Source organism: Siphateles boraxobius, unplaced genomic scaffold, assembly GCF_051911475.1.
Source record: "Siphateles boraxobius isolate OS27281-9 unplaced genomic scaffold, OSU_SipBor_1 92, whole genome shotgun sequence".
Taxonomy (NCBI): Eukaryota; Metazoa; Chordata; class Actinopteri; order Cypriniformes; family Leuciscidae; genus Siphateles; species Siphateles boraxobius.
The window spans coordinates 2,244,241-2,271,993 of record NW_027509222.1 but is presented as its reverse complement, the minus strand read 5'-3'; the positions used below and the strand labels follow the sequence as shown (position 1 = coordinate 2,271,993).

General features: G+C 41.8%; 1 protein-coding gene across 1 annotated transcript in view; it reads left to right on the top strand.

Moving 5' to 3' along the window:
* Positions 1-27,753, top strand: part of cngk (cyclic nucleotide-gated potassium channel) — a 153,001-nt gene that overhangs the window by 107,452 nt on the left and 17,796 nt on the right. Inside the window, exons 23-35 of the mRNA XM_077224760.1 lie at positions 4,783-4,845; positions 6,729-6,850; positions 6,944-7,110; positions 14,508-14,592; positions 15,771-15,833; positions 16,114-16,766; positions 16,899-17,002; positions 22,057-22,200; positions 24,362-24,523; positions 24,610-24,702; positions 24,847-24,996; positions 25,520-25,653; positions 27,107-27,300. Coding sequence (XP_077080875.1) covers positions 4,783-4,845; positions 6,729-6,850; positions 6,944-7,110; positions 14,508-14,592; positions 15,771-15,833; positions 16,114-16,766; positions 16,899-17,002; positions 22,057-22,200; positions 24,362-24,523; positions 24,610-24,702; positions 24,847-24,996; positions 25,520-25,653; positions 27,107-27,300 — 2,134 coding nt within the window. The remainder of the gene's footprint in view (positions 1-4,782; positions 4,846-6,728; positions 6,851-6,943; positions 7,111-14,507; positions 14,593-15,770; positions 15,834-16,113; positions 16,767-16,898; positions 17,003-22,056; positions 22,201-24,361; positions 24,524-24,609; positions 24,703-24,846; positions 24,997-25,519; positions 25,654-27,106; positions 27,301-27,753) is intronic.

The window sequence follows — 27,753 nt, the reverse complement described above, 5'->3', positions numbered from 1 at the left end:
CTGCGCTCATTTGTTTCCATTTCTCCTCGAGAGGCTACATGAGCCTCAACAGCACAACCTGGTTACCATCAGTACATTATATTATTATTCACTATCAATCGCCACTTATACTAAATTAATGCAGAATGTTTTGATAGTGAATGAATATGCGTGATCTGTTGAAATACATCAGTGAATTATTGTTGTGTTGAAAGGTAAGACCCAAAAGCGAAATGCAAATAACAGTTTCTTTAATTAAGAGAGTGTACACAGTCCAACGGAAAACTGTCTTGAGATAGTCTAAATAACAGAAAAGCAGCCGTAAATGCTGACGCTCCAATAACATAAAATAAGAAAGTCTCTCTTTCAAGTAGACAGCGGCAAACAGTCTGAGAACAGGATCCGGCGGGCTCTGCTCACTGATCCCTTAGAGAATGAGCGTTCTTATGGTTGGAGAGATGGACGCTCTGGCGTTCGTCGGCAGCAGGCGGGCTGGACAGAATGTAGAGCAAAGGTTAGAATAGAACAAATAGAGATTGACCTGAGCCAGGCTGGATGACGGATCGAACTCAGATAAGACAGGACTCGGACAGGACAGAAACAACAGGTCGGAAGATGATACTAGCATGGGTAGAGTACGAAATAATCTGGCAAAGAAACAGGGAAAGGGAGAGCATGAAGTAGCACAAAACATTAGAGGAGAGAGAGAACAGGTGTGAGAGAATGGGTGTGATGAGAGTGTAACTAGAAACAGCTGAGGATGATTGTAGGTGCGTGAGGTAAAGTGTGTGTGTAACCAGAAGAGGGAGACAGAGAAGGATACCAGACTCATGACAATTATTAAGTGTAGTTTCAATCATTTTATATTTAAATTATTCGGTCACAATATTGACAAAGTAAATAAATCCATGTGTTAGACAACTAGGCTATATCACTCATTCCCATTAAGAGTAATCCACTTTTTGATCGTTTTATTTATTAATGCACACCTTATCTAGATCCAAGATGGCGCCGCGGATGGCCGCCTCGGTGTGGAGCTCTCCAGCTATTGTGTTGTTTTTGTTCGTTTGTTCTGCGTTTAGTCATTCTTTTCCTATCAGTTTCACCAAAGACGAACTACTGGACATTAGGAAACACACACCAGAAACCTTTTCTACAGTTTTTGATTATTCGGACGTTTTGCTGGACATTCTCGTCGGAGGGGCAGCGTTGTTGTTCAAACGCGCGTTCAGACGCAAACGCGGGAAGCGAGCCGGCGCGCTGGTTAAACTCCGCGAGCGCGGCCTGCGCACTGCACTCCCCAGCATTCATCTTGCGAATCTCCGATCCCTTCCTAACAAAACGGATGAACTTCTCCTCACCCACACTAACAAGGACTTTTTAAACTCTGCTGCTTTGTGCTTCACTGAAACCTGGCTGAGTGAAGCCATACCGGACAACGCAATACATCTGCCGGGCTTCCAGCTGTTCCGAGCGGATCGCATCGCGGAGCTAACGGGGAAAACGAGAGGTGGTGGATTGTGTTTCTACATTAACGAAAGTTGGTGTTCAGATGTAACAACACTGAAGAAGATGTGCTCTCCTAATTTAGAGGCACATTTCATAAACTGTAAACCCTTCTACTCGCCTCGGGAATTTTCCTCTTTCATTCTCGTGAATGTTTACATCCCTCCAGACGCGTGCGTGAGCGCGGCGCTACAACAGCTGGCTGAACAAATATCTGAAACGGAACAAAGGTACCCAGACTCTCTTTTAATCATTCTTGGGGATTTTAACAAAGCAAATCTTTCCCGTGAACTACCAAAATACAGACAGCACGTTACATGTCCCACCAGAGACAGTAATATACTGGACCACTGTTACACCACAATAAGAAATGCATATCACTCCGTCCCACGGGCAGCTTTGGGGCTCTCTGATCACTGTTTGGTTCATCTCATACCGACCTACAGGCAGAAACTGAAATCAGCTAAACCTGGAATAAGGACTGTGAAAATATGGACTAATGAAGCAGAGCAGAATCTACAGGCCTGCTTTGATTGCACTGATTGGACTGTTTTTGAAGCTGCTACCAATGATCTGGATGAGCTCACAGATACTGTAACATCATATATAAGTTTCTGTGAGGATACATGCATTCCTACCAGGACATTCTTATCATTCACTAATGATAAACCATGGTTTACTGGGAAACTCAAACACCTTCGTCATGCCAAAGAGGATGCTTACAGAAGTGGGGATAAAATCTTGTATAACCAGGCCAGAAACAGATTGACAAAGGAGATCAGAGTTGCTAAAAGGAACTACTCTGATAAACTGAAAAACCAGTTTTCATCCAACAACCCATCATCAGTCTGGAATGGCCTGAGGAACATTACCAACTACAAGTCACCATCCCCTCGATCTGTGGACAATCAACACCTGGCTGACGATTTAAATTCATTTTACTGCCGGTTTGAAAAGCCCTCATTCACACCACACACCCGGTCTGATCTGCACTTCACACATTCAGCATCACCTCCTGTTCTCCAATTATCACTCCCCCCTCCTGCCATCCAACCTGAGCTTAAGGTCTGTGTGGAGGACGTGAGCCGAGTCTTCAAAAAACAGAAGACTAGGAAAGCCTCAGGCCCAGACGGCATCTCATCTGCTTGTTTAAAAGCCTGCGCTGACCAACTGGCCCCGGTCTTCACGCAGATCTTCAACAGATCATTGGAGCAGTGTGAAGTTCCCTGCTGCTTCAAACGCTCCACTATCATTCCTGTCCCCAAAAAACCCAAAATCACTGGACTTAATGACTACAGACCTGTCGCTCTCACGTCTGTGGTCATGAAGTCGTTTGAAAGACTGGTGCTGGCCCACCTGAAGGACATCACTGGACCCTTGCTGGATCCCTTTCAGTTTGCTTACAGAGCAAACAGGTCTGTGGATGATGCAGTCAACATGGGACTGCATTATATCCTGCAACATCTCGACAGACCAGGGACTTATGCAAGGATCCTCTTTGTGGACTTCAGTTCGGCCTTCAATACCATCATGCCTGGTCTTCTCACAGCCAAACTGACCCAGCTCTCCATACCATCCTCGATCTGTCAGTGGATCACCAGCTTCCTGACGGACCGGCAGCAGCGAGTGAGACTGGGGAAACACACATCCAAGACACTCACAATCAGCACTGGTGCTCCCCAAGGGCGCGTTCTCTCCCCACTGCTCTTCTCCCTGTACACTAATGACTGCACTTCTAAAGACCCCACTGTCAAGCTCCTGAAATTTGCAGACGACACCACTGTCATCGGTCTCATCCGAAACGGTGACGAGTCTGCTTACAGACTGGAGGTTGAACAGCTGGCTGCCTGGTGCAGTTATAACAACCTTGAGCTGAACACGCTCAAAACAGTGGAGATGATCGTGGACTTCAGGAGGAACAGCTCAGCACTCCTCCCACTCACCATCATGAACAGCACTGTGGAAGCAGTGGAGTCATTCAGGTTCCTGGGCACTATCATCTCTCAGGACCTGAAGTGGGACAATCACATTGACTCCACTGTGAAAAAGGCCCAGCAGAGACTGTACTTCCTTCGCCAGCTGAGGAAGTTCAACCTGCCACAGGATCTGCTGATTCAGCTCTACTCAGCCGTCATTGAGTCTGTCTTGTGCGCTTCCATCACTGTCTGGTTTGGTTCAGCTACCAAATCAGACATCAGGAGACTACAACGGACAGTCCGGACTGCGGAGAGGATTATTGGTGCCCCCCTGCCAAACCTCCAGGACCTGTACTCTTCCAGAGTGAGGAAGAGAGCAGGTAAAATCATCACAGACTCCACTCACCCTGGACACCACCTGTTTGAACTGTTACCGTCAAGACGGAGACTCAGATCACTGGCCACAAGAACATCTCGGCACAGGAACAGTTTCTTCCCACAGGCCATTTCCCTCCTGAACAGTTAACACTCCTCCCAAGGCATATGCCTGTAAGTGCAATACTCCCAATGTTTAGTGCAATATCCCACAACTCAGGTGATACTTATATGTAGATTTATTTATTTATAATATTCAAAACACTGTAAATAGGTTCATAATCTGTAAATCTGGAAATGTCTATTCTGACTAAACCCAACTGTGATAGTTTTATTCTCATATATTTATATTTTTATTTTTTATTCTTATAATTTGTAGTATTATGTTTCATGTTGTATTTGTATATGTCCACTGGAAGCCTCAGTACCAAAACAAATTCCTTGTGTGTGCAAGCACACTTGGCAATAAAGCTCTTTCTGATTCTGATTCTGATTCTGATCTGGCTAGTACTGTATATAAAAAGCAATCGCACTTCATGCACTGCTGTCACTGTAATATTTCACTGTAACAGAAGTCAAATAGCTGAAACATTTAGCATTTATATGATAAATAATTAGCCGAGATTAAATACTACAATGCTATGTTATTATTATTATGACAAGTAATTTATTTTTATTTTATCTTCATTTACAAGTAAAAATGTAAAAATTCCAACTTTACTGAGCAATGTTGCAAACCCCCCCTTTGCACCACCTGATGGTGATTTCACAAACTAGTGTCACATGTGGGTGGTTTGTATTTAACGGCCTGGCATTGCGGCGGTGGTCCCCGTGGCGGTAATAGGCGTTTTAGTTGACTACTATAATGAACAATAAAACTCGGTAACACTCATAAGAAAAAACTTTATTATTAAAATACACCCTAATATTTTATTATTTTAATCATTGTTGTTGTTTTTTATAATAATATATTTTTTTAACCTTTTGTTTTATACATATTTTATAGAGTTTGAATGATGACCTTTCAGAAGTGGTTGGACAATATCAGAAGGGAATGTATTTTGGAGAGGTAATATTTAAATATATTGTTTCGCCTTTTATCAATCTCTTCCACACTGTATTAGTGTCTAATGCTATGGGAACTGGATAAAATCATGCCAGGCCAGTTTATTGGCAAATTACGCTTATGTAATGGTCTTTGAGGTGTTTCTCAACATAAATTTACAGTAAGTGTGCCACCTTCTTCTGTACGTGTCTAAATACACAAAATCTTTACTTAAGTGCACAGAGTAAGTGTGCAAGACTATCCCATGTCCGGAAATGTCACTAAACCCAAACTATTATAGATGATGTAATTCTGGTGCTGCTTTGAGTGCAGCCTTTGCTTTGATATGATTGACCACCATATCCTCATTTCCCGCCATGAACATTTGGTAAGTTTGAAAGGTACTGAAGTGGTTTCAATCCTATCTAAGTGATAGATATTTTTCAGTTAGCCATGGAAATTCCACCTTTGGTAAAATACTTCTTCCTCTGGGGGTTCTGCAAGGTTTTATCCTTGCTCTTTTTCTCTATATTTTCTCCCATTAGCATTTTTAGGAAGCACTTTCCATTGCTAAGCGGACGACACAATTGTACTTTCCATTAATATCAACTATCTAATATCTAATATCAACTCATTGAATTGACTATTAGCTTGACTAAAATATATTAAAATTTGGACGGCATAAAATGTTTTGGTCCCGCTTTATATTAGGTGTCTCTAACTATAATGTACTAAAAAAATGTATCAAGGCAAGGCACTCGAGAATTTAAGTAAATATATATAAAAAGCCTTTATTTAGTCATGGCTTAGGCAATTCAAATCAGTATACTGTTCATCCTAGCACGACTACAAACAGTGCAAATTGCTACGACGAGGTTTCTGAAGAAGATGAGGAAACACAAATCCATTACTTAAGTATTAGGCTCATTACATTGGCTGCCAATCCATCTTAGAATTAAATTTAACAATTTGACTTTTGTGTATAAATACTTAAATAATCACGCTCCTCCTTATCTTGCAAAATTATTGACTCCAGAGGTGGAAAGTCCAGGGGTCAGAAAGTAAAAGTCCTGCCATATGTTTATTCCACCCATGAACTCAGTCAGCTGATTTCACTAATTAGTTCTATATCCTGTCTGAATTAGCAAATCCAGGTGATTGGAACAAAATACTGAGGAGGACTTTTACTTTCTGAACCTGGACTTTCCACCTCTGACTGACTCCATATAACTCTTCCAGAACACTGAGATCAGAAAATCACAAACTGCTTCTTCTTTCTTTTTTTTATCGAGCTTTTGCAATAATGGGCCCAAAGCTGTGGAATGAGCTGCCTTTATCTATTCTATTTTATCTATTCTAAAGTCTGCCAAGACTACCAGTGTTTTAGAATTTGCCGAAAGCACATTTACTTTTTTGTAGCCTATAATACATTCTATGTTATATGTTGTACAGTAAGCAATATGTGGTGTAAAATGTGTAAGATCTGAACAGATTTTAAAACATTAGGCATCATACTCATCATACTGCAGCGCCATCACACCAAAAACAAAATGAAGAGCTTTTCCCAACTCGTAGTAAACACGTTGATGATTGCAGACCAGAACAATAAGAACCGCTCTGCTCCGAAGCGAAAGCTTGAATGTGCGAATACACGCACTCCTCCTTATATACCCTCTTCGTGGGGCGGAGTCCACGATGCAAATCTTACACGCCAATGTCCATTGGCTCGTTTAGTTTACACTCAAAGGTGATTGGGCTCTCAGGTGAGATTTCAATTTGTCAGTTCCGTTCTGACGTAATTTCGAATGTGACAGACTGAAAGGGTACCTGGGTTATTATACTGTGTACATAAGCAGTTTTTTTGTGTACATCATTTAAATAAATTAACTTTTCTTTTCATTTTTCAGGCAAGTTTTTTGTTTGGAAAACCTGCCACATTGACAGTGCAGGCTATGACATGCTGTGAAATTGTAGTAATTGATTTTTACAAGGTCAGAGTACTTCTTGAGAAACATCCCCTGTTTAAAAGGTATGTTTTAAAAACTAAGAAACAAATTACATATTAGAGTAAAATCTCTGTAACATTAAAGAATATTTTATGAGAAAATTGTCAATCCTTTAGGCAAATTGAAGAATTCCAAGGAAATCCAAAATGCTGTGAGACATTGATAGGGACTGCGGAGAAAGTATTGAAAAGGCAATGCAAAAACCAAGAATCTGATGCTGTACAGACACAAAAAATCCCATTGACATTTCAAGGCCGTAGATATTCCAAGAAGTCAAAATGCTGTGAGTATTTTGAGACAAATCTCTTATGTTTTGCTTTTTTGTTACAAATTACCGTACATTATATATCTTCTGAATCTGAACACTTTGCTATTTTTATGAATCAGTGAATCTGACTAAGCTGATCTTCATATTATCATTTTGGGCTTTACTGTAGCTAATGAATTTAGATACTTTTTTATTTGTGACTAATGCTTGCTAACCCAAAGCTATCAAGAGAATTTAGATTTATTTCAAGTCAGTTTTATTGATTCACTTCACAAATATTTCTCGTTGGGTCCTGCAGACCATAGAAAAGGGTTATCATCGGGTCTCGCCCGCCCAGGTTTATGGGGGTCCTATCCACCATGGTGGGCCCCAAGCATGTTCTGGTAATGGAACAAGAAGTGAAAACCCTGTTGGAAAAAGGGGCCATAGAACATGTATCTCCCTTCAGCAGCACCGGGTTTACAGTCGGTATTTCATCGTTCCAAAGAAGGACGGGGGTTTGCATCCCATTTTGGATCTGAGAGTTCTGAACGAGTCAGTCATTCAGCTAAAGTTAAAAATTTTAACCCTGAGACAAATCATGCTACAGATCAGATCCGAGGACTGGTTTGTCACAATAGAGCTCAAGGACGCATACTTCCACATTTCCATCCTTCCATATCACAGGAAGTTCCTGAGGTTTGCTTTCAGGGGGCAAAGCATACCAATATCGAGTTCTTCCATTCAGTCTAGCACTATCACCCCGCACTTTCACGATCAGTCGCATCAGTTGGCGGTTTGGCATCGAGATGTCGTTCTCACCCACAGGAAAGAGTTGGGGTTACGACTAAACGCCAAAAAGAGTGCTCTTTCTCCACTATAGAGGACCACTTTTCTAGGCGTGGTTTGGGACTCAATGTCGATGCAGGCATACTTCTCACCTGCACGCATAGAGTACATCCTGTCGGCTGTGAAAAGAATAAAGCTAGGCCAGTCACTCATTGTGAAACAGTTTCAGAGATTGGGGTCAGATGGCAGCAGTGTCCAACGTGATACCTTTTGGCCTGTTGTACATGAGACCCCTGTAGTGGTGGCTCAGGACCAAAGGGTTTCGTCGAGGGGCAACCCCTTTCGCATGATCAGGGTCACGCGGCGATGCTTACGTGCCCTAGTTATGTGGAAGAAGCCTTGATTCTTGTACCAGGCTCCTGTGCTGGGAGCTCATTGTCGTCGCTTAACGTTTATGACAGATGCTTGCCTCATGGGCTGGGGAGCGATCATGGATGGTCGCTCGGTGCCCGTGGATGGGTCACCATCTCACCTGGCACTTAATCACCTGGTGATGATGGCTCAGGCTCTACATCCCTGGGCACCAGATTCAGGGAGCAGACATCCTGTCGAGGCAGGGGCAGAGGCCCAGGGAAGGGAGACTCCACCCCGAGGTGATGGAGCTCTTATGGAGTTGCAGACGTGGCTTTACTGCATCTGTACATTGTTTCCCTGATTGTTTGTACTTCCAGGAGTTCTGAAGAACAGAGTTATGGAAGTGTGGGTTTGGCCTCTGACGAGGCTCAACTCATAGACTCAGGTTTCTCAACTGAAGTTGTTGAGGCCACGATCACTCTAGAGCTCCCTGCACAGGAAGAAAACGGTTTCTTCCGTGGTGCGTTGGAGCAGGAGGAGTATGGTGGCTTTGTAGCCTTGTATTTGGGGTATCCCTACAAGAGGTGTGTGATGTTCCTTTCCACACACACTCATCGGGTTTACAACCTAGTTTTGGGTTTCACTCCTGGGTCCCAGGTGATTCTGTCTTTGTTGTGCTTGCCTGATTTCACACAAGACAGGCAATGGTCACTATGGTGGCATTGGTATAGACGTTCCCATAGTGTCATCTCGACGCAACGTCTTGTTCCCTCTTCAAGGAACCGAGGTTACAGTCGTAACCGAGGTGTTTTGTACTATGCTGATACCCAGTAGGGATGTGACGGTGACGATATTTTCCCACCGGTTAATCGACTTGTGACACACCGGTATTACCGGTATCGGGCTTTTAAATCGCTAATTTAAAGGCAAACGTAATATGCGCACGTTTGCACGGGCATGCATAATGGTGCGGTCGTGTGGAGCAGCACTGTTTTGTTATTGTCCCTTGAATTGGCGCTAATTTGAAAACGAAACTACATTTTTTTTACATCGCTTATAAAAAGATGGTGCGGCAGTGTGCACTCCACTTTCACTTTTAAATTACCGTCAATTCATCCTCCGCAAGGAGTTTGATTGACATGCGATCTGACCAATCAAAATCCACCATTTCTGTCCGACAAAGCAGTCAGGAGAGTTAGTAGATTAACGTCGGTGGATTTGAACCTGGCTTTTACTGAGGCAATCTGTCACGACACATTAAAGAGCCACAAAACGGTAGGCCTATTTATTGTTTTATTTTCTGACCAAATTTGAAAGTTGAGACTTTGTTTCATATTAAATATTACCTGCTCGGTCCTGTCTGTCAGCGTGTTCATTTAAGACTTTATTTAAATAATTTAAGAGTGTTCTTATGAGGACACTCGACAAAACGGACATTTTGGCATAATTTGTGTGTGTTATGGTTTGTTCAATCCCGAAAGAGATCTCGATACTGACGCGCGTCTTTTCTGTGGGTCGTGTGTGTGTGTGTGTGTGTAATAGGCAGGACTTAACGCGGTGGGCAAGTGATGAAACCGTTGTTGCGACTAAACATTGTGTAACACCAACCATCGTAACAAGCCTAATACCCAGCATGTATTGCAGCATATATTTTTTTGTTAAAGGTGGGGTATGTGATTTGGAAAACGACCGGCAGATTTTGAAAATACACAATTCAAATGGTCCTAGCTTCTTTCCTCCAACGCTGGCCCTGACTCCACCCATTCGAAGAACATGGACGCGCAATCATGCACGAGCGAAAACTCAGATGCGCGAGAGATTGTGATGACGATTTACTACTAATCATGGAACCGGCTTTACTGACGAGATGCGCGTGCGTCACGGGCTTTGAGCATACGCACGAAGGGGGTCACGCGCGCTGGGAGGAGGGGTATGTGGTATGACCGTTTGATTGACGAACTTACTGTCCAATGATTCTAGGTGGTCTTTGAAATGATTGGCTGGAGTTTTTTGAGTCCTGCCCGTTCCACAGATGATTAAATTGCTTAATTTTCATTTCAGTGCTTTTAACTCAGTGGCTGTAAGTGGGTTAGGAATACGATTTCAAGTTATTTTGAAAAAATGGACAAAAAAGAGAATCACATACCCCACCTTTAATTGTTACTATTGTTTTGTTTCATATGCTGATTGTTGATTTGTGTCACTGCTGATTGTGTGTGTCTGAATTATACAGTAGTTCAAAGCATTTATGCACGTTTTTTAAATCCGTCAAAATAACTAATTGCTGCAGCATTTCTGGATAAGGATGAGATCAGTGAATTAAGCCACCTCATGAAGATCATGTCATCATTACAATGTAGCCAATATCATGCTTTGCAACAACAAATGTTTCTTAAACAGTGTTAACAGCAGTCAGGGAAAAACTAATGTAAGTCAAGGTTCAAGAGCCCAACTGAAGGAAACACTAATCACCATAATAGTGATTTATGAAAATTTCAATAAAACAACATTATCTTGAAGTTAACCGTTGTTAATTATTAGTATTCCTTATTATTTTTATTATTAATAAAAATGTATATAAACTTTTGTAGCGGTATGAAAGAAACACAAACTGGTTTGTAATAAGTGAAGCTGGTATTGCTGTTCTTGGAGTTATTTAATCAGACTCTGCTGAGTTCTTGAGAGATTTAATGTGTTCATTTAATTTGCATTTGATTTCATCTAATGTTGTGGTGCTATATGTCAGATGTAATTTTTGTGTTTCTGTCTGTCTCTTTTCTTTTTTTTCTGTTCTTGTTGTTCCTCTTTCCTCTAGTGAATATGCTCTTCCCATAACACTGAATAATAACTAAATACACATATAACAAAACATTGGATTACAGCAGTGTACTCTTTATATATAAAATGTTTGAATATTTGATTTGATTTCACACTTTTTGACAACTAAAAAATTGCTTGACTAAAAGTAGATGCCATTTTAGAGTAAAATTTTCAAAGTATTTGACGATGAAATATTGACAAAAAAAGTTTCTTTTATTCATAAGACAAAAATGATGACTAAAACCAAACATAAATACTGTAACTGGTCTGAGAAGGCTATAGGTTAAATAATTTAATTTCATGCACCTTATTTTAAAACAAAATAAATGTTTGTTGACAGCCAGTTTTAGTACCTGGTGTCATATTATCCTTTAATTAAAAAATCAGATTTGTTTTTTATTTTTATATAATATGTGTACATTAGGATGGCCCTTATTGGGGGGTAAAAATGTTTTATTGGAAATGTAAACCTCTCACCCCCTCATTTCTTTCTCCACTAGAAGTATGTAATGTATGCAAAATACGATCCTGGGGGGAGGGGAGGTGTTTATGGGTAGGCCTTCTATGATATTAGACTATATAGCCTATAATAAAGGATAATGAATTTCAAACCTGAACCAAGCATATTTTTATCCAAAGATCAACAGTCTGTCATTAGTCTTTAGTCTGCCACAAAAAAGCGGCGTGTTGGGGTTCCGGTACACCAGCCATGTCAACAAAACAAATGAATGAAAATTAGCTTATCAATGCATATCTAAATTCGCTCCCACGGTATCTTTGTAAAACTTCAAAAAAAGAAACAAAAAAGATGCTGGACGACTCAATCTCCATGAACAGTTTTTAATGTTTTATCAGACAATAACTACTTAAGATTTTGCTTTAGTATAATTTTCATGACAATTAAGGCCGGATTCGGGATTCGGGACAACAGCTTAGATTTCGGGAGTGTCTCGAATTTTTACACTTGGCATTGTAACGGTCATCAGCTGGAGTGCCCTTGAGAGCCACCAGAGGGCACTTCACATCAGACTATTGTCATTCCCTAATAAACTACATGTCCCATAACTCATTCCCGGACTCTTCATCCATTATCATATTCACCTGTGTCTCATTGTCTTGTTTAGCTCACCCCATATAAGCCTGGTTTTCTCATTCACTCACTTTGAAGTTTTGTATGTTGTTGGGCTGCATTTCTGAGCATTCTCCCTGGTTTCATTGTCTCTTGGTTCTTGGATTTTTGCCTCTGACCCCTGTCAGTTTGTTTGTTTGTGTGTTTGGACTGCCTTCCTGTGCTTGACTCTGCCTTTGTTTGATTACGATTCTGGATTACTCTAATAAACTGCATTTGGATCCTCAACCTTGACTCGGAGCAGTTTGCGACCTGTATCCGGATGTTGTCCACATACACATTGAAAAGACAAGTGTAAACGCACTTCTGATCGGAATGTTATCCGATCAGCGTGTCCAGGTTCGGAGGGAGTCGAGGGCTGTGTTTACACTTGGCAGTAACATGCGATCCCCGTAATCTGATCAAGCAGATCGGATCATAAGCCAATCAGGACACGGTGCGTTTACACCTGTCCACATCAAGTGGCTTCTGTATGTGGAAAACAGATCGGATATTGCATTCCCGCAGAAAAAAAAAAGGCTGGCTCCAGTGCAAAGTCGACCTGAAGTGGTGGGTTTTCTTTTAAAAACAGTTTTCAGTCGGGGTACATATTACAAATTTCACAAGCTTTAACAACTTACATTTAAGAACAAATTTGACCATATTTAGCTTTTTTCTAAGACTGAAAACCTGTAATAAATGCAAAAAGTTTTGAATAACTTTCATTCCGGTTTGTTCGCAGGTCAGAGTAATGGGCATGGCGAAAAGTAGAGGAGTGCCGTAAGGTACAGAAATGAGAAAAAGGCCTTTCCATCATGCGAAACGATGGCACATTTAGCTGACTGACATTTCATCTCTGTATGTTGTGCTGCATAAAATATTTACTTAGAGCTCAATAAAGTCTTTATAGACTAGGTAAATTGTATACAAACCTTTATTTTACTGAATAAATGCACCAATTTGGCACAGTTGAGAACTACTCTTTCCTGACGAAGATGCAGAAAGCCACCGTTCTGTATAACTCAACAGCTGGGTTGTTGTGTCGGATGGCGGCTGGGGGAATGTTGTATTGTTTCAACTGTCAGTGAGTTTGATCCACTAACCCAACCAAATAACCCCAAAAAAGCCAACTGTCTCAACCCAGCATTTGGGTAGAAAAAAATAATCCAGCATTTTTTAGTGTATTCATCATATTTAATCTCTCGTTAAAGCATTCATGTTGACACTTGGATGCACTTGTAGAACAGATTACAATTATGATCTATCTCAGAATAGGTTTGTTTTTATTACTAACATTAGACAAAGTCTTGAGCTTTTTCTGCACCCTGTTTCTCTTGCAAAGCTGTTTGACTGTGTTCTACCTGTCATTTGTGAGTTGGATGGCAGACCAGCTGAAAGTACATTGGTCAGTGTCAGCACCACCTATTGAATTGGAATGAATTTGTTTTTATTCAGCCTTACAAATATCCATTCTGTTTTTGGTTTGAAAAGGCTGTAAGGATTTTGGGTAACACTTTACAATAAGGTCTCATTTGTTAACATTATTTAATGTATTAACTAACAATGTAACATTTGTTACATTATTGATTAATCTTTGTTAATGTTAGTTTATACAAATACAGTTGTTCATGTTAGTTCACAGTGCATTAACTAATATTAACAAATACATTTGATTTTAATAATGTATTAGTAAATGCTGAAGTTAACTAAGATGAATAAATACCATAAAAGTATTGTTCATTCTTAGTTTGTTAACTTAAGTATTTAACTCATTTTTAACCATTGAAACCTTATTGTAAAGTGTGGTAAGGTTCGATGTATGGAAGGAAGAAGACAGGGTCGGTGTGACTGGGACTCGTACTTTATTAACTCAAAATGTCAAAAAGAAAACAAAAGTTGCGCCACATGCGCCTTCACCTTAGCCTTGGCTACAACAATGTTCACAGAACACTCTTCCCGCTGAATCAGCTGGCAGTTCACTCAGACGAACACTCTTTCCACTGTATCAGCTCTCAGTCCACTTTAAACAAACTCTTCCCGCTGTATCAGCTCTCAGTTCGCTGTAGACGATCAGCTCTCAGTTCGTCGGAGGGGTACGAGTCCCGAGTCCTTCTCTCTCTCGCTCTCTCGCTCCCACGGCTTACATGCGGTCTCTCCACAGCAATCACTGCAATCAGACACAGGTGTTCATCATCTGCACTTAACCTACTTACCGCGCGGCTCCCTCCTTTCTCTCCGGCTACAGACTTCGCAAAACCACGCCCCCCTTGCCACATAAAGTATTACCTTATTTAAAACCAACCGAAGCAGAAGCATTAGATTATTTTACCTACTGAGAATTTACATATAAATATCTTTCTAGATGTGGAGGACTTTGGAAACATTCCCATGTATGCTGGATCAGAAGAGGAAACCATTCAAATTAAACTGTTCAGACAGAGGCCGAAGTAAGCAGAAAGTTATTTTGGTGATATGAAAATGTATACAGTGCCATCATGTACAACTTTTAATGACTTGCTTTTAATGTGAATGATACAGTTCATAAAATGTAATGTAATTGTCCTTTTCATTAACACATCACATAGTGCCCTTTTACGTCAAAACTAGGCAAAGTTACTTCCTGGCCTGTTGCAATTTATTGCTTTATTTGAACAGTCCATTTAGCTTTCAAATATAACTATGCTGGAAAAGCAAAACCACTTTAACTACAAAGCAATAATTTCATTATTTGTTGTTTTAATCTATCTAATTTACAGGTCCAAACAGTCGTTACCGTATTTTCCGCACTATAAGGCGCACCGGATTATAAGGCGCACCTTCAATGAATGACCTCTTTTAGAACATTAACTGTATATAGGGCGCACCGGATTATAAGGCGCATAAGATACTGCAGTCAAACGTTTGACTGGGTTTGCGTTATGCATCCACTAGATGTGCCAAAGGGAATGTAGCGATTGCGCGGCGCCGGAGGCGAGGCGTTTATTAGTAAGCGTGAGCGCGCTGGGGTGGGCACGTAACTTACATTCGCAGCCTGACTCATACGAGTATTCATGTGCGGCGGCTCGCTGACAGCTACAGCTGGCTGTTTTGAATGAGACGACCCGGTAACTGTGAACGGGGAACGCTTTATGAACATTCTGTGACGCGCAAGTAGCGCCCGGGACAGTGTGTCTGTTCGTATGTCTGTTAGTAAGAGTGAGCGCTCGTGAGCGGGCACGTGAATTACACACATAACCTGATTTATACGAGGTTGAACTGGCCGTGTGACAGAGCGGCCATAAGATGGACACGAGCGCGAGTTCGCGGGCGAATTTAATAACGCGGAGCGTTATTAACCAATTGATCCAATTAACCAATTGATCCATATATAAGGTGCTCCGGATTATAAGGCGCATTGTCGTTTTTTGAGAAAATTAAAGGCTTTTAAGTGCGCCTTATAGTGCGGAAAATACGGTAATAGTTTAGAAAAATCTGAAAGAATTTTGACTTCATTGCTTAATTGATATTCCATTGCATTGAACTGATAAACTATTAAAGAAATACAGTAGTTCAAATGAAAGTGAAAATTCTGTTATGAGTGTGAGTAAATGGTGTTGATGAACTATTCTTGTTTTTGTCTCTACAGCACTTTAATGGAGCACATTGTACATTTCTTCTTGTGGTCATGTCCATCCTTTTTCTTAATGAGGTAAATGCAGTGCTATTGTGGTGTTTTAATTATACTGATACAGTTAAATATGTTTCCTGAAAATAATGTCCTCGCATCAGGAAGAAAAATTGGAAGCATCAGTATTTTTCTTACAATTATATAAGTAAAGTAAAACATTTTTGTTAAATTATTTTAACTCAAAGACTACAGTGATTTTGAGCACCCTAATTTATAACCATTGCAGTACTTCCAGGCTTGAGCAATATGATTTATTTATTTATTTACTTATTTATTTATTCATTTATGCATTTTTTTGCAGGACTTCCATTTTGCCCAGCTGCTCATTTTATGTTCAATGGGAGCTTTTCCGGAGTGTTTTGGCTGTCACTGTCAGCATCAGTACCTCTTTGCTTTTTGCATTTCTACACTTCAATATTGAGCTGTGGATTGTTTGTTACATACTTGGATTGTTTTGTTGGGTGGACATGTATCTCCGCATGCATGTTGCTTTCTATGAAGGCAATGAACTCAAAGTTGACCCCTTAGAAACAGCACATCATTATATCAAAACCGGGTTCTTTATGGATTTCATAACCTGCTTTCCTTGGGAACTTGTGGGTTGGATTTGGATGTCACCATTCAGTGAGAACGGATTTTATTCCAGTAACGAAGCGTTGCATCTTTATGCATGCTTCAGGATTCCACATATTTTACAGTTATATCGCATTCCCTTTGTATTTTCATTCTTGCAGGCTGACATTGCTGCAGGAACGAACATCATTTGTTTTTTTAAATTATTTTTATATTTCATTCTTTTTGTGCACTTCAGCACTTGTATTATCTTTGCAAGTGCATGCCCTATAGGGAACCTTTATGGAAACACAAGTAATTATTTATTACCAACGATAAAGCTCAACTGTACAAAATTGTCCTGGGTGACACACTTGGATACCTCTTTTAATATTGATTTTGGTACGTGCTGTTCATCAAACCTTTGACTGTTGAAACTAATTAATGTTTTATTCATCATATTTTTCATATTTCTAGTAAATTAAAATAAATCTGTTTATTTAAAGCTTTAAAATTATATATTTTTTCTTTCAGTGACTGTTACTTTCCAGGAGCTGTATTTAATGAGCTTGTACTTTGTCGCTACAACAATGTGTAGTGTTGGATTTGGGGACATCCATCCATATGTAACTTCATCGGTAAGTATCATAGCAGTCAAATATTAGATGAATTTCACTAAGACATGTAGGTGACAGGTTTCACACATTTAAAGTTTTTTTAAGAAAAATAAATCCCTTCCCCTTTCTCTCTTTCTTTCTTTCTTTCTTTCTTACGTAATGATAATTGGAAGGAGAGATGGTTAAAAACAATCATAAGCTTTGTTTTGCTATTTTTCTCTTCCATTTTGAGAAGAAATAGAACTACTCAGTTACTCGCGTAACCTCAGTTCCCTGAGTTAGGGAACGAGTATTGCGTAGCTATACGCAGTGGGGAAACTCCTTTTCCTCGATTTACTGAAGCCTTTATGTAAAGTGCATTTGCAGCTGCACAGCTAGAACATGAGCGTCTGGCTCGCTCATATGCTGCGCTGTGGCAACTGCACATTCAATGGCGCGGGCGCCTCTGACGTGCGACCAATGAGAACTCGCCACTCCCCGAATTCGCCATTATAGCAGGTTTAACGACTGAAGCGAGCGACAACTTGCCATGCTACCATAGTGCGGCTGGCTACGCAATACTCGTTCCCTAACTCAGGGAACTGAGGTTACGGGAGTAACCGAGTAGTTCCCTTTCGAACGGTCACTTCGTATTGCGTAGCTATACGCAGTGGGGACGCCATGCAAAACGCCGCACTGAGTAACTGGCTGCCACTGTAACTCAGGACCCCTGAGCATACAGAACAAGCCATAACCGCATAATTATGTATAAATAGACCAGACACCGTCAGGTCTAAAATAGAATACATCAGTTAGAAATAACCCAATATACTACACCATTGAACCCAGACACTGTCGGGGTTATTAGTATACGAACATATAACCAGTCAAGTGGGTTTATATATGGAATTATAACCGGCCAAAGCGGGTTTATATATGTATGGAATATAACCGGCAAAGCGGGTTTTATATATGTCATATAACCGGCCAAAAGCGGGTTTTATATATGTAAATATAACCAGCAACAGCGGGTTTATGCATTAAATATAACCGGACTGCAACGGGTTTTATATATATATGTGAATGTGATTGTGCACAGTAATATATGACAAGACCGGCCACCGACGGGTCTTAATCATACCGAAAGCACCTTCGCCTGCAGGGAAGGCACTTCCATATCATAAAAACTCATAAATGTGGAAGGCGAGGACCAGCCGGCCACATCACAAATATCACTAATGGGAATGCCGAATGACCAAGCCCATGACGAGGCCATACCTCTGGTCGAATGGGCCTTGATGCCTATAGGGCAAACTTGACCCGCTGCGGTACAAGCCATAGAAATAGCATCCACTATCCATCTAGACAGTCTTTGCTTATTGACTGGATCCCCCTTGGATCTACCACCAAAGCAGACAAAAAGCTGTTCTGATTGTCTAAAAGACGCAGAACGCTCCAGATAGATTCTCAGCGCTCTGACAGGGCAGAGAAGATTAACCTCTCCATCCTCTGCAGAAGGAGGGAGGGCTGATAACGTCACCACCTGTGCTCTGAACGGTGTTGAGAGCACTTTAGGAACGTAACCATGTCTGGGCTTGAGGATGACTCTGGAGTCATCTGGACCCAACTCCAAACATGCAGGGCTCGCAGAGAGCGCCTGCAGATCTCCCACTCGCTTGATAGATGCCAACGGCATAAGGAGAGCGGTGTTCAGCAAGAGGGGTTTTAGATCAACCGATTGGAGCGGTTCGAAAGGCAGACCTTTCAGAGCCCCCAGGACCGTGGAGAGGTCCCAAGACGGCACAGATGGAGGTCTGGAGGGGTTCATTCTCCTAGCACCTTTAAGGAATCTCACGACCAGGTCGTTTCTTCCCAGTGACTGGCCAGCCACCAGAACATGATGTGCTGCTATGGCTGCCACATACACTTTGAGCGTGGACGGGGAGCGACCAGCATCCAGCAGCTCCTGTAAGAATGAGAGAACCACAGATATCTCACATGACTCTGGGTCAGCCTGATTTTTCGAACACCAGCTGGAAAAACCTGACCATTTCGAAGCATAAAGGCGCCGAGTCGATGGGGCCCTGGCTTCAGATATAGTGCTTAAGACCTTCTCAGGAAGGTCTTTGGGTACCCGTTGAGGGTCCAAACATGGAGGGCCCATAAATCGGGTCTCGGATGCCACAATGTCCAGTTCGCCTGTGTGAGGAGGTCTTTCCTCAGTGGGACAGGCCATGGGATTGCTTCCGATAACTGAACCAGTTCCGGGAACCACGGTCTGGTTTTCCAGAGAGGGGCCACCAGAAGGACTGGGCACCCGCTCTATCTGACCCGTTTGATGACTTGTGGAATCATCGAGACGGGGGGAAAGGCATAAAGGGGACGGTTGGGTCAGACATGGGCCAGGGCGTCCCTGTCCTTCGAGAAGAACAATTTGCAGTGGGTGTTGATTCTCGAGGCGAACAGGTCGACTTCGGCCTCGCCAAACACCTTCCATATCAGACTGACCGTCTGTGGGTTCAGGGACCACTCGCCGAGGGGAGTGTTGCCCCGTGAAAGCATATCCGTGCCCACATTCTGGACGCCCGGTATATGCGCTGCTTTCCTGACCTGATGCCCCCCTGGCGATTTATGTAGGCCACCACTGACATATTGTCTGTGCGGACTAAAACGTGGTGACCTCTGAGGTTCGACAGAAATGCCTTCAGGGCCAATCCAACTGCTTTCATCTCCAGACAATTGATATGTAAGCTCTGCTCCGTGCTCGACCAGAGGCCGGATGCAGGCATGCCCTCGTGCAGCGCTCCCCAACCCAGGTTGGACGCATCTGTAAGAACCACTTTCCTCCTGGAAATTGTTCCCATTGTCACCCCCACGTGGTACCAGTTCTGAGGCCGCCAGGGAATCAGGTTTCTTAAACAACCGTGATTTACCATAACGCGCAAATTGCCTGACTGCCATGCATGAGTTGGCACACAACGTTTCAGCCAATGCTGCAGTGGGTGCATTCGCAGTAATCCCAAGTGGAGTACTGGCGATGCTGCTGCCATGAGACCAAGCAATTTCTGAAATTTCTTCAGTGGCGCGTGCTCGCGTGCTCTGAAAGTGCCTGCAAGCGCTCGCACTGAGAGCGCGCGCTCTGGTGTGAGTCGCGCTGTAATAGCTCTCGAGTCTAAAACTGTGCCCAGAAAGATCACGCTCTGGCTGGGGGTTAGTTTGCTTTTTGAAACATTGATTGTGAAACCCAGGCATTTGAGATGGACGAGAATCAAATCCCTGTGAGCTAATAGCTCGATTCTCGACTGTGCCAGCACCAGCCAGTCGTCGAGATAATTTAACACACGCACTCCCTGATGTCTCAGAGGAGAAAGCGCTGCATCCACACACTTCGTGAATGTACGGGGGGCCAACGATAGACCGAACGGCAGAACGGTGTATTGATAAGCCTGGCCCTCGAAGGCGAATCTCAAGAATGGCCTGTGACGAGGGTTTATTTGAATGTGAAAGTAAGCGTCTTTCAGATCCATTGTGACAAACCAAAAACCCATATGTTTTAGCGCGGGGGGGACTAATTCTATTGCCCCTTTTGCTAATAGATTTTGTACTTCGGTGCGAAGCACGTGACCCACGTTGCTTCTCACCGAAGTCTCGAGAACCGCCTGAAATTTAGGGGGTCTGCGAGCGAATTGGAGCGAGTAACCTCGCTTTATAGTGTTTATGACCCAACTCGACACACCAGGGATGGCTTGCCAGGCTAGAACCCTTGTGGCTAGGGCTTGACACACAGATTGGGGCTGGTCGCCTTATGTAGGGGGACCTGATACCCTTATATTGTGATTTGTGCATACATTGAGTATTGGACTGACTGTACAAGCATTTGCGTGTGGGGAAGTCAGTGTTACAACAGGGGAGGGGCCGCCTAGTGAAGGGGGACCGTGAACCCACGCGTTGTGTTGTTTGTGAAACATACTCTTTTTTTGCTTTATATGGGTCGCCGTGAAAACGGCGTTTGTTTGCAAGAACGCGCTTACTGTGGCGGGCCTGTGTGCAGTAATAAAATCCCCAGCCGCCTGAATTGAACAGGGGGCTGTGGGAAGTTTTGTTGGCTTTCTTTGAGGGTGGTCCGGCGAGTGCGGGACCCGTGCCCTCTCTCTTTCCCCTGCATGCTAGGACTACTTTGGCGGCGCTGTGTGGGGCGCGGCTCTTGGTCTGGGGCCTTGGCGTCGGGGAAGCGCTTGGTTGCTCTCGGCTGGCGCTGGGCATCAGCCGCAGGGCGGGGCTGAGAGGCCTGTTTCGCGGGCTTGTGAGCACTCGACGCCGAGCTAGAGCGTTTAGGCAGGAAGTGACGCATGGCCTGGGACGCTTTCTGTGCCTCGGTGTATCTCTCCGAGAACCACTTCACTGCCGGGCCGAAGAGGCCGGTGCTGGATACTTGGGCATCGAGGAACTTTGTTCTCTCCGCGTCCTTAATGTCAGTGAGGGTAAGCCAGAGGTGGCGCTCGAGCACGACCAAACTCGCCATATTCCTCCTGATAGCCTGCGCTGTGGCCTTGGTAGCTCTCAAGGCCAGGTCCGTGGCGCTTCGAAGGTCCCGAAAGGCCTCAGGGTCCGGGCCAGCCTCGTCCATAGACCGGAGGAGTTTGGCCTGGTAAACCTGCAGCACGGCCATCGTGTGCAGGGCCGATGCAACCTGACCGGAGGCGGAATACGCGCGTCCAGCGAGGGCTGAAGTGCTATGACACGGCTTGTTGGGATGAACATCTCTAGTTCGCCAGCTAGCAGCTGTGTTCGGGCAGAGATGAGCGGCCAACGCCTCTTCGAGGGGCGGTAACGACTCATATCCTTTTTTGCCTATAGCTACGCAATACGAAGTGACCGTTCGAAAGGGAACCAGGTTTTGTAATATTCTGCCATTTAGTAGAGTGAGACAAATTGAGATTTAGTTATAATGCTAAAAGTTAACTGTCAGACTTGAATTCACTCTTTTTGAAATTTAAGCCTCTTTATTTTTCTTTGTCATATTCATGTATAGAGACTTGTTTTCTTTATGCATCTCCAGCTACTGACTTTTCATTGTGCATAAACAACATTTTCAGAAAGTTCTGATGATCTTCCTCATGATTGCTGCGACACTGTTTTGTGGCTGGTTATCAAGCACTGTAACTGCTATGCTGGCGAACACAGATGCTATGAGAGCTGCTTATACAGAGAAAACTGACAGCATGAAATTGTTCTTGAAGGTATTTATTTTCACCCAGAGTCTGTTTATTAAAGATACAAAAAAGAAATTGAAATATGGATAAAAGAAATTCCTTTTATTGATAACTAATGTATTATTTAATTAAAATACAATCAAAAACAGTAATATTGTAAATTACTGTTATTATAAAGTACTGTTTGAAAGTCTTTTTCTGATTTTTTGTTTTTGTTTTTTGCTTTAATGCAATGTAATGTAATGTAACCAGCAATCATTGATCCAATCTATTTAGAACAATATGTGTTAATAATCTTTAAGAGATGCTTCTGATGTGCTTTTTTGGTCACTTAGGAACATTCTTATTATAATCAATGATGAAAATGATTGTGCTGTTTAAAGAATGCCGTGTATGCCATGTGCATTTCTAGCAAATCACTGTTCATTTTCAAGTCGTATTTCGGTTTAAAAATTGCTAAACAGAAACACATCCATGCTGCACGGGATTCTTTGATGAACAGAGATTCTGAATACAGTATTTATTTAAAATGGAAATAGTAATTGTGACCGGTCACGGAAACTAGGGACACAAGTCGGTTCTGGGGCATTTTGAGTTATTCATAGATTTTGAAAGTGTAGTCTCCCAGCTTTCCAACGATGTGTAACATGTGGAAATCTGATAATATTTGGAGAAGTTGTGGCCATTTGAAGATAGGCACTTAAAAAAGCTCAAAGATGAGAAAACGACCTCTAAAGATTGTGCAGTTCTCACCTGTCTCTGCTGCTGGGAGTGACAATAGGGCTCATTTACATCTCATTTAGATCAGCCATACCCCCTGTAAAGCTCCCCCCTGTGCTTTACAGCTTTTTTGCACTTCGAATGAGTACACTTCTGCCGCACTAGGCGAAAAACAATTGTGCTGCCCCTCTTTTTGCAACGTACCAGCAGCAACACACAAAGACCAATATGCCATATAGCCTACATATAACGCAAAACCAGCAACAACACACAAAGACCAATATGCCATATACATATAACGCAAAACCAGCAACAACACACAAAGACCAATAAGCCATAGGCCTACATACTGTATAACGCAAATAGCGCGTGTGCCCAAAATGTCAACAATATTAAAGTTTATGCAGGAGGCAAATGCCTACTGGCATTTTTCTTTAAGCAGTCATGACAGGAATTTTCCAAATAATCACATTTCACCTCCTCAAATTACTGTTGCAAATCTCTTTACACCACTTTCTTATGTGCGTATACACACACAAATGAAATGGCCGCAAGCACATTATATCATCAGCAGGTTCAGCATCTTAAATAACGACTAAAGAGCAAATGAAGCTTAACTTACATTTCAGAAACGCGCACGGCAGGCCTTCATCACAGCAAAGGTCTTAACTGCATCCTCTATTTCGATTCTCTGTGCCATTTCATGTTCTATGGAGATTGTTGCCAGCCATTAACTCTGTTATCTGTTCACAAAACGTTCCCCATTCAAAGCAATCGGGAGGTCACATATGAAACAGCTAGCCACCGCTGTCGGCGAGCCGAGCCGCCGTATTCAAGCACTGAGGGCGTGCGCGCCACGCCAATACCTCCGGTTCAGTTTCCCGAGCCCACCAAGTGCGGCGAAAACTTTTCGGTGTAAGTGCCACGGTTCAGCTCGTCTGCAACAATCTTTGCGGCATCCATCTTCATTGAATTTTGATATCAGATAGACCCGGCCAGAGCACAGCATAATAAGTAGCCATGCGGTTGACTTGGAGGGCGGGGGCAAAAGCGCCGGGTTATTCAGTATGGAAATACACACAGACAATGACACGCCACGCCCTTACTGCATGCTAGAATCTCCGAAAACAAGCCGATTTCAACCTCAAAATGTAAGCTTTTAAATATACCAATACTGCTATCTCAAACATGGAGAGGCTTCTTCGTGATTTCAATTAACAGATTCTGCAAAAAATTGAAATTCACCAATTTTGAAAAAAAACTCTTCTTTCTCATTTTCCTCGAAAGTTGTGCTGCCGACTTGTGTCCCTGGTTTCTGTGACGGGTCACAATTTGTTACATTATAAATGCCTTTGGAGTAACTTTTGATCAATGTAATTCATTGTAGGCGAATGAAATTCTTCCAAATGATATCTCGGAATGTTAGTGTAACGTGTTTTTTATTAACTAATTTTCACCCTTTTTTAAGAGCCACAAGATTACTGGGGCTTTATATGACCGAGTAATTGGATTTTACACATTCCGATGGATGCACACAAAAGGATTCGATCAGGATAAACTGACTCAGTATTTGCCCTCTTCACTAGTCAGTGATATTACAACAGTTCTTTATGCTGATTTTATAGCAAAGGTAAAATGTTTTCTTGGCTATTACTGATGTAACAATTACTGAAGAATGCCACATTAATTCTGTAAATGCATCATCTCTTTTTCTAGCTGTTTGGTCTTAAGATCCTGAGGAAGTCAACACACAAGTCTGAGACATGTCTTTTGTCTAATGTGGCAATCACCAAAGCTGGGAAACTCAATGTAATAACATGATTGACAGCTCAATTTGCTTGATCTTGTTCATGTGTTGCTATTTTTAATTTTTGTTTAGAATTAAATGCATGTTGAATTGGCTGATTATTTTAATAAGCTAAAACACTCTGACTTACAAGGTGTTGTTTGCAGGGGCCATTTTTTGAGAAGATCTTAACAAAGGAGTGTCTGGAGCAATTAGAATCTGATGGATGCTTCATTCGCTTATTAGCCAGAAGTATGTCGCAATCCCTGTACAGAACCGGTGACATCATATATAAGCAAGATGACATTGGATCAGAGGTTATTATCATTAATACTATTACTATTTATGAAGGGCATAAATGTAAATACATAGGTAGGTACTGTAGATCTATAGAGCCACAGAACTTTGATTTCTATGTATAAATATACATGTAAAATGATGACCTTTTCCCCTAATGTTTAATGTCATACAAAATTTTGCAGGAGGTCATTTTGAGTTAATTTCTTGCAAGCATTATGAAAAGTTAAAGGAGACTTGTGGACTGGAATTGATATTAGACTTTTGATATTATTGATATTTTCTCTGGGTGACTCTCAGGCTCCAAGTGCTTACCGTTAAACCAAGGCGAAGACCACTGTGAGACGTTTACCTCTGATTGCTGTTATGTTCATAGTGTCAAGTTGAACTCCCTTAGATCAAGACCATTGGAAACGTGCATCTGAAAAATTGCATTTTATATAAAAAATTTTGACTGGCCTTAATATGAGACTGAAAGTGTTACAGAGCATGCTTATGATTATGTTTAAAAATTGCACTTTGTTTTTGTTTTTGTTTTTTTAGATGTATTTCATCCAAAAGGGAGAAGTGGGGGTTTTATCAAATGATGAATCAGCAGTTCTTTTCAAACTAAAACCTGGCCATTATTTTGGTGAGAGAGGTTTGCTCTTAGGAGAACCAAGACCTGCCACAGTAAGGTTAGTATTGCCTTTATTTATTTCATGTTAGTTAGTTAGTTAGTTAGTTAGTTAGTTAGTTAGTGGTACATAGAGTATGTTGGTATGTTTGGAGTAATGAGATTTATAGTGCACGCGCCGAACACATCTTTCCACACGCACAGACAAAGGAGTATACTTTGAAAGGCTTGCATGCTCAACTGTGCACGAGATGGAGCATAAGACGGAAAATTAAATATACCCGGGCCTTAACTGTGTGCTTTATGCCAATGAGAAACCTCTTTCCAGAGACCTTGGCATTGTTGTATATTATCAGTATATGATTTTATATTATTCATTAGAGGTAATATAGCTGATGCTAGTTAACACAAAAAAAAAACATTAGTTGTTATTAAGTAGTAGTTCTTCACCTTATTAGTTTCAGAGAAATGCAGTTTATCTTTCCTTAAGATAACGTAACTCTTCCATAGCCACACTCAATTTAATCAATTGTATTTTATGCCTCTAATGCAGTTTATTCCTTCATGACATTAATTTAGTATTTGTTTTAGTTATTCTCGTTATATTTTGTTAATAAAATTTATTTTATTACACGTATGTCTTCCTTGTGTTAATAATACAGTAAGAAGCTCTACAGGTCAACGATCTCCCTTTTCATAAATTTCTAAATGATTGAACAGGCTCCTGTTGGGAGTGTTCTCATACTGCCAAGGTAAACATCCTTAACTGGTGCACTGAACTAAGAGAGGGGGGAAGTGGTCATAATGACGCGTCCTTCGGATGAGACGTTAAACCGAGATCCTGACTCTCTGTGGTCACAAAAATAAAAACAGGATGTCCTTCGAAAGAGTAGGTGTGTAACCCCGGCATCCTGGCCAAATTTGCCCAGCAGCCTCTGTCCATCATGGCCTCTTAATCATCCCCATATATACATTATATACACTAATTGGCTTCATCACTCTGTCTCCTCTCCACCAATAAGCCGGTGTGTGGTGGGCGTTCTGGCGCAATATGGCTGCCGTCGCATCATCTAGGTGATGCGCACATTGGTGGTGGTTGAGGAGATTCCCCCTTCTATGTATAGCGCTTTGAGTGCAGAGAAAAGCGCTATATAAATGTAATGAATTATTAATAACCACACCTTAAACTGACGTGCGATTAAAAAATCACAACGTCAGCGGTGACATGAGTACCAATCACTACAAACGATAACAAAGACATTTTTATGTCTTTAAACTTAATCAAGAAGTTGAGTACCTGGGGCTGTTAATGCTTCCCGCTGAGAAGTGTGGCTGTGTGCACAGACTCTTATTGATTCTCCCAGAAACGATGTAAACGAAGCCTACAACTGAAAATTGGCTAGTTAGACACTAGGTTTAAGGAAATGCTAAATGTACAATGGACATAAACTAGATATATAATGAAAAAATTTGCTGTATGTGTAGCTTATTAATTTTCCCCATGTGTTTTTCAGGGCTGCAATAAACTGTGAGCTGTATGTGTTATCGAAGAAAAGCCTTGATGAGATATTGAAGCATTATCCCAGCATTTACACGCGTTTGCAAAGCACAGCTCACTCAATAAAAGACCCGTTACACAAAGAAAATCAACAGAGAAACACATTTACAAAGCCTGACTCTGCTGCAGAGACTTTCCCTCGAGCTGGATGTAAGTTGTTTGAAATCCTTTTAAAAGTTTATCTATTGCATTTAATTTATGTAAGATTGACCAGTTGCAGAAACATAGCCTCTAAGTTAAGACTGTCTTAAAGCAGCACTATGTAGTTTTTGCTCTCGGGGTCCCCCTACAGTTGGTCCCCCTACAAAATCTGTGATGGTTACACCAGGGGATACCGATGGGGGATACACGTGCATTTGTTGACAAGCCGATACCGTCTTGAGTTCTCGCGAGTTCTCACGTCTTGGGCAGACTGCCAGCGTTGCGTGTGAAATGTCTTCATCCCAGGTACATTGGTATATATTTTAGCATGTCATATGAATATAATTTCATGGGTTTTTTTTTTGTTTTGTTTTTAAACGCCAAAAGATCGCGTTGCTCACGTTTACAAGCCAGTGTCATTATATAAGCCTATTGGCTTCTGTTTTACATAATGAATATGCT